The 8,020-nt window shown below is 42.4% G+C and overlaps 1 protein-coding gene across 1 annotated transcript in view; it reads right to left on the minus strand.

Moving 5' to 3' along the window:
* The window catches only part of LOC108800328 (suppressor of cytokine signaling 7-like), a 187,086-nt gene that overhangs the window by 35,516 nt on the left and 143,550 nt on the right, over nt 1-8,020 (minus strand). Inside the window, exon 7 of the mRNA XM_018572312.1 lies at nt 6,714-6,874. Coding sequence (XP_018427814.1) covers nt 6,754-6,874 — 121 coding nt within the window. The 3' untranslated portion in view covers nt 6,714-6,753. The remainder of the gene's footprint in view (nt 1-6,713; nt 6,875-8,020) is intronic.

An 8,020-nucleotide genomic window follows, 5' to 3' on the forward strand; every position in this document is an offset into this window, starting at 1 on the left:
TATTTTTCTTGAAGACGTTTTACGGGTCATCAAGCCAGCTTTCTCAATTCAGAATGACTTGTACAAAAAATTATCTGGGAATAAATATGGTGAATGTTGCTCCAATCCACATAATCTGTTATCACATACAATGCTGCTTTAACACCTCTCTCTGGGCAGGTTAATAACACCTCATAGACTCTAATTATGCAAATGCAATCAACACCTGGTTGTGACTAACAGATTATATGAATTGGAGCAACATTCACCATATTTATTGTACATTGTATTTTTTTGTACAAGTCATTCTGATTTGAGAAAGCTGGTTGGATGACCAGTGAAACGTCTTCAAGAAAAATACAGCAAGTCCAGTTGCCTTGACTCATTTTTTACAGATATCAAACAAGACCTATGCAACCAGAAGAAAAGCTGGCCGCACACTGGATGCCGCTGGGATAGCTTTATACAATCAAGCATATGTGCATGTCATTAAATGGTAACACAATTATAGGGGACCAGCCTTATATCCCACCACATAGCATACAATGTCATAACTAGGGCTGCAACCAACTAATCAATTAATCGATTATGAATAGTTGTCAACTATTCCATACCCTAGCTCTCTCCTCTAGGGCACAGCAAGCGGGGAGGGTTGCAATAGCCAGCCTGCTAATGCAATTTGAAATAGCCAATAGCAGGTTGACTATTGCACCAGCCCACTACCTGCTGTATTTACATTTAGCTGCCATCTGCAGAGTCTTGCCACTGGCAGCTGTCATTTCCTGGCTGAAGCTATTCAAGCGCCATGCTTAAAATACAATTATTAAAAATTATAAGAAGGTGGGGAAAAAGTCATTTTCGGTTTTGGCCTGACAAAGTCTGCTGCGGGAGGCGTGTTGCAGTGCCATCAATTTCAATGGCACTCTAAACGCACCTCCCACCCACAGTGTGGTCGCCCACACTGGAACACATGGTACCGCAATGCTGTGCGTTCCAGTGCAGTGCGATTGCAAAACAATTGTGCAAACAGTTTTATTTTGAAGTAAACTTTGTTTGTAACACTGCATTTGTGTATTTTATTTTAAATTAAGGACTGTTAATTTTTTATCCGATTAATCGAAAAAATTAATCGGCCAACTAATCGAATATGAAAAAATCATTAGTTGTAACAGTATAACATCTTGCAAATTCAACAATGCTATTATATACATAAGTAAAATAAATACATTCATTTATAAATTATATATACAAGACTATCACTCGGATTGTTTTAATGATAAAAAGTAATCCCCAATCAAGTAATACCCAATATATGGCATATATTATTATTAGGGATGCACTGAAATTTCGGCCGCCGAAACATATCAGCCGAAAATGGCACTTTTGGCAAAATGCCGAAAGTGCCATCTTTCAGCCGAAATAGCGGTGCATCCCTGCTTTCGCTCCTCCCCGCTGGGCGCTGCTCTGTGTCCCACTCTGACATAGTGCAGCGTTCATCGGGGAGGAGAGAAGCTGTCACAGGAGGCTGAGCGGTGCAGGGGAGGAGAACGGTGCAGGGGAGGAGAGCGTTGAAAGCGTCCGGCGCCTCTCCTCCCACACGATCAGCCTCCTGTGACAGATTAGGAGAGCGGCAGTGTGGGGGCGGAGACAGCTGTCAATGCTGTCACAAGAGGCTGAGCTCTTCTCCTGCACCGCCCTACTCAGCCTTATGTGACAGAACAGGAGAGCGGCGGTGTGGGGGCGGAGACAGCCGTAACAAAAGGCCAGGCTGGCAGTGCGGCGGAAGAGTCAGCTGTCAGAGCTCTCCTCCCCGCACTGCTCGCTTAGCCTCCTGTGACATTAAGTATGGATGGAGAGCAGGTACAAGCACTCCTCAACGATCAGTGATCGCTGAGTGTTTGTAAATAATTGCGGACATAGTATGTTTACTGTGTCCCCAATTATGAATGGATGGGAAGTGATCTACATCACTTCCTGTTCATTCATGGTTGTGGACATGGTAAACATACTATCTCTACAAGTTATGAATGAACAGGAACACTCAGTATAGAGGCTTCCTGTTCATTTATAACGGGGGATGCAGAAAAAGATGTTGAGGACTCTGTGTTCTCAATCTCTTTTTCTATTTTAAAAGGGAGATATCAGGGGTCTGTTTAGACCCCCAATATTTCCCCAGAGCCCCCGGCAGTAAAGTAAAAAAATGCAATTTAATAAAATTAAAGTATATTAAAAAATTAAAAAGTTTATAAAAAATAAAAATACAATATTTAAAAAAATTTGAAAAGGTTAGACATTTATTTTTTTTTTGGTTTCAAAATGTTCATTTCTGTGCACCTCCAGTATATAGTATATACATCAGCCATGCCTAAAATAATACCAATCAATCTTTACTGTTTCACTATATTAAAAACCTTACTAAAAACATAAATCTAATAAAACAGAAACCAAAGATCAAGACAAGATTTTAATTATATACGAACTACAAGTTGTGTACTTGCTAAAACATGGAATAGAGGTGTGGGGGGATAGAGGTAGAAGGGGGAATGCATTGGATGTGACAGGTTCTCTTTAAGGTGACATTAGGGGTCTTTTAGACCTCCAGTGTCACCTTTCCACTTCACTGGATTCAATGAATGTAAATACAGAAGGCAGTGGCTGGGAGCAAAAGCCAACCTGCTATTGGTTATTTTAAATTGCAATAGCAGGCTGGCTATTGTACCCGCCCACTGCCAATCAGCAAAGGAGGGAACTGAAGATAAAGTTCTCTATCAGGTCCTCCCTGCTGATTGACAGCAGGCAATGGGTGGGTACAATAGCCAGCCTGATATTGCAATTTTAAATATCCAATAGCAGGCTGGCTATTGTTACAAGTGTCCATTCCTTTTCCACTTGATTAAACTGTTTGCTTTTGGTGATATATCTCAGTGTCAGTTGTCTGTGCTCCTTATGTGTTTAATAATGCCCTCACCAGAGGTTCACAGAGGTTTTCCCTCTCAATGAAAGAAGGCAAAGTCCATTCTGTGAGAAGGCAAGATTTACAGCTTCTCTCCTCTTCTCCCCCGTGGACACACTGAACGGACATTCGCTTCTTTCAATGAGAGTGAAAACTGCTGTGTACGTCGGGTGATTGCATTACACATAAGGGGCACGGACATCTCACACTTTGTGATATATCACCAAAAGCAAAAGAACTACCGTATGAGCTGAGTGCTTTTCACTCATCCTCATAGTTCTAGCCAACCTGTGACAATGAAGCTGTCACAGGTCGGCTCAGTAGATCGGGAAGTGAGCGAACACATACCGGCGGTCGCTCACTTCTCGATCCTATGCCTGCAGAGAGACATGACAAGGGAGGGACTGGATTCCCCCCTCCCCTGTCCGATCCTCCAGCGCTGACTGGAGGAACAGACGGGGGAGGGGGCGGGTATAGCTGGCTCTGCCTCTAGATAAGGGACCCCCAGAGAAGCGTGGCGCTGTTGGCGGTGGTGGTGTGGGGGGTTGTGGCGCTGTTTGGGGTTGTGGCGGTGCTGCCCCTCTGCTTCTTGCTTTGGTGATGCATCGAGGCATCAGCATCTTTTACATGCGTAGTTGAGGCCGGTAATTGATGCAGATTTATTTGATAGGCAGCAACTTGTTTACTGATAGCTTGTTGGTCTGTTTGGTGGATCCAAAAGCGATTGGGGCTTTGTCGCTGCGCATGTGGGGGATTCTGATGTTTCCATGCAGCGTTGGAGCAGGGAATGGAGGAGCAGCACTGTCAGGTGGGAACCCCTCTCACTGACAGTGCTGTACCTGCGTCATTGAGATCTTTAATCACCACAGTGGTGATGGAGATTTGGTGGAATCAATTTAATAGACTAACAAGCTGTGCAGCCCCTCTACTCCCTGCCGCCCTGAGGCCATGGCCACAGTGGCCTTGTAAAGAATACAGCCCTCTGAGCAGCATGGGTTTCTGGAGTATGTGATAAGGCAGCCTGTAGGTAGGTTATCCTGGGCTGTGATGAAGCAGCTTGTGTAGATAAATGATCCTGTGTCTGCATGTTGCCATAAGACAGCTATGTTAAGGCATCATGCAGCCTCTAAATATGGAGGGGTTAATTGCAGGCAGCCTGTGGTTATGGAGGGGTTAATTGCAGGCAGCCTGTGGTTATGGAGGGCATTCTCTGGTGTTGGAGGGGTTTAGGCAGACTGTGGTAATGGAGAGGGTAATGGCAGGCATTCTGTGGTGGAGGAGAGTGTAAGGAAGCCCGTGGTGATGGAGGGGTTAATAACAGGCAGCCTTGCTGTACGGACCTCGGGTGTAGCAGCTCCGGAGGAACGTGTAAGTGAGGAAGTCTCATCTCTAGGATGGGGGAGGGGAGAGCTTTTACAGACACACAGATGGACACACTCACCAGATAAGAAGATAAAGCTGCAAAGCGAAGCGCCCGTGGCCCGGTATCAGGCTCCCAGCTGACATGCCATGCTTTCCTGCATCTCCTTCGCTCTCCTGGCCGTGCTGTGGGAGGAGCTTCTGTGAGGTCCTAGTTCAGCTGCCCGTACAAGCACGGTACCTCGGGGCAGCCTGAAACTATTTTAAAAATTAAAGTGCCCGTATCGGCGCTATGTATCTGGGCATTTTCACAAGTACAAGTACTTGTGAAAATGCCCTGTATCGGCCCCGATGCTTGTGTCGGTATCGAGACATCCCTAGTCAGAATATATGTGCTTAGAATATAGAGGGTCGATTGAATCCACCAATTGTTATCCTAATGACAATCAGCTCTGCAGTGTCATTGATTTTAATCAGTTGACAGTAAGGTTTTGGCTGTATTTATCTCCATTTATTAGAATAAAGTATTTTCAATTTTTCAATTATTCCGGTTTGTCCCATTCTTTAGTTAACCCTTGGACTACCTACACTTGGGGGTCAGTCCGACCTTGGCTTCTTTTGTCTTTGCTATTTACCGGTTACTGATACGGTAGATAAAATGGTTTAAAGGGTAATCGCTAGAGCTTTGTATCTCCAGAAGTGAAACAATCCCTTTTCTGTTAGCTACTTTTCTTCCCCATGGTCCCAGTGTGAGTTGTAAAGTAGCCACCGCTACAAGCTCACTTCCCATGAAATATTACCATCTCAATACAAATCAGTAAACTAAATGTGAGATTGTAGTCCATCACGGGAGCGAGCTTGGCTACTTTACAACACACACAGGGACTATTGGGAACAAAAGTAGCTACTCTCTAAAAGGAAGTACAGTGTAAGCACGAATTCAGAGATGATTTAAGAATCTATAGCTGAGTGATACACAAAGATAGATGTTTGTTAATAGTTCAGGGACTTGACTGCATTTTTAAGATTTAACTCCCAAGTTTAGTGTCACTTTAAGTCACTATCTGGCCTCCGTCCGTTTTTTTCTCCTGTACGACACTATTGCTCAGACAACCCACATAACCCATTTACGGGCAGATAGTGGAGAGGTACAGGGAGGGTGGACCAGAGTTGGGGCTTCCACCTAGGAATTAATCTATTGTTTTATTCAATAAGGAAATCTGTTGAGAATGTTCATATACAGTACTGTGCAAACATTTTAGGCAGGTGGGAAAAAAAGCTGTAAAGTAAGAATGCTTTCAGAAATAAAAGTGTTAATAGTTTAGTTTAATCAATTAACAAAATGGAAAGTAAATGAACAGAAGAGAAATTCAAATCAACTAACCACAGATCTTTTGATCAGAGCCCTGATCTCAACATCATTGAGTCTGCCTGGGATGACATAAAGACCTATAAGAATTTGAGGCAGCCTATATCCACAGAAGATCTATGGTTATTTCTCCCACATGCTTGGAACAACCTACCTGCCGAGTTCCCTCAAAATCTGTGTGCAAGTGTACCATAAAGAATTGATGCTCTTTTGAAGGCAAATATTGATTTGATTCGGATTTCTCTTCTGTTCATTTACTTTCCATTTTGTTAATTGATAAAAATAAACTATTAACACTTTTATTTCCGAAAGCATGCTTACTTTACAGCATTTTTTTCCCACCTGCCAAAACCTTTTCACGGTACTATAAGTCTGAAATTTATGATGCCCAGATGATGGACATAAAATGTGGATATGTTGTGATTGTTAACTGCTTATATTTGTATTCCATAAATGTCCACCCTGTCCCTGAAGAAGTGATCTTGTTCACAAAACACGTTGGGCTCTTTTCCTGTGTCCTATACTTACACTGATATATGTGAAATGTAACAATATGATAGCATTATTTACACAATGGGGGTGAGGCTGTGGTGGAATAAGGAACTGAATATATAACTTTATTGATATTTTAATGCTTGGAATAAAATTATTCTTTGTAAAAAATGTTGAAAATGTATGTGTGCCTTTAAAGTCACAGAAATTGAAAAATTGCCTATATAGTGGGGGCGTGGCACCTATGTGACTAGTTTGACATTCGCCACACTTTTGTATTGAAAATTTTAAATTTAAAAACCTTTATGTAAGCACAGCTTGCCCTTAAGTATCGGTCACACTGACTTAATCAGGGAATCTACAAACAATTACCAGGCACAGTAAAAACAACAGATTGTCAGGTGAACATCACAGAGAAAATTCCTCACAGTGTGGTTTTAGTAGCCAGTAATTTTGCACAGTGTACTTTAAACTGCAGAAGATACTTTCCAAATTGTGAAATAAAAAGAAAAGTCAAATCATATACAGTGTACAACTAGGCTTAGCTAAATGTATAATTACCTGCATCCAACACAAAAAAAAACACAACACAAGAACTTTGCTACGTGGAATTCTCAGTAGCAGACTCCATTTTGGGAACAGGTCGTGCCTCCTTTAAACAAAGGTAAATTTCCTCCTGTGGATCATAATAATAAAACTTGCGCAGGTATGAGATGAGAGGCCTGGAAAAATAAAGGGAAAAATAGGATGCATTAGTGAAACTGTTTCATACCATTTCAATCTGTCCTAAGATCCACATTCCCACAAATTAAGGTCAGAGAAGACTAATCTATTCAAGATCATACTCCACTGTCACCAGTGCAATGAATAAGAAGAGTGTGGTGAAAGAACTTGTGGTACGCACATGTGGAAGGACCCAGAACAGACTCTGCAGATTTTCAAAAAGAACACATGTGGCACAGTGCAGACTAAAAAAAGGAAAATTTGAATGGAGTTAGGACAGGGAAATATACACTGAGTGGGCAGATTATTATGACCACCCCATCAGTACTTTGTTGGGCCATGAGATGACTCCACGAGATGACTTCGTTGGGCCGCCTCGTGACTCCACGAGATGTTGAAAGGTGATGCGAGGAATCTGACACTGCACTGTTGCCCTTAAGTTGTCTTGTACCAGTCTTGCCACTCTCCGTTCTGCCCTAACATTGATTAGTCGCTGACGGCCACAATTCGCACGTTCAGACCCAGATTTTCGGCTGACAGTCCAGTCTTTAACCCTTTCGCTATGAAGCCCTCCAGAACATTTTTCAAATCAGCTGGCGAAGCCATTTTTGCAATTTTTTCCTATTGATTTTCAACTGCTGGGTTGCTGGTGTTTGTAAAAGACCCCCCAAACCATATATTTTCTGAAAGCGCAGGCCCGGTAGAATATGGATAAAAAGATGGTGATACTAAATTTGAAGGCCCTGCGAAAATTGCGCAAATGTTTCTCAAATTAATATTAAACCGATAAAAATACACAATTCAATTGTTAAAACACACCAAAATCAGTATCCGTGCACAAAAAAAATATATTTTCTGACTAAATCTAAAAGATAAAACTGTATTGAGTTAATAAATAACAAATATTAGCAAATTTGTAATTGAGCCTTTTTGCGAAAAGGACTATCCCCGTTGCCACTGCCCCTACAAGCGGGGGACAGCAGCAGGGATCCATGGAGTCACAGATCCCTGCCTGGAGTGGCTGGAGGCAGGGATGAGAGGCTCCAGATGCCGGCAACTTTTCCCATTGATTTGATTTTCAACTGCTGCGTTGCTAGCGTTTGTAAAAGACCCCCCAAACCATATATTTTCTGAAAGCGCAGGCC

Source organism: Nanorana parkeri, unplaced genomic scaffold (assembly GCF_000935625.1).
Source record: "Nanorana parkeri isolate BGI_ZX_2015 unplaced genomic scaffold, ASM93562v1 scaffold1995, whole genome shotgun sequence".
Lineage (NCBI taxonomy): Eukaryota > Metazoa > Chordata > Amphibia > Anura > Dicroglossidae > Nanorana > Nanorana parkeri.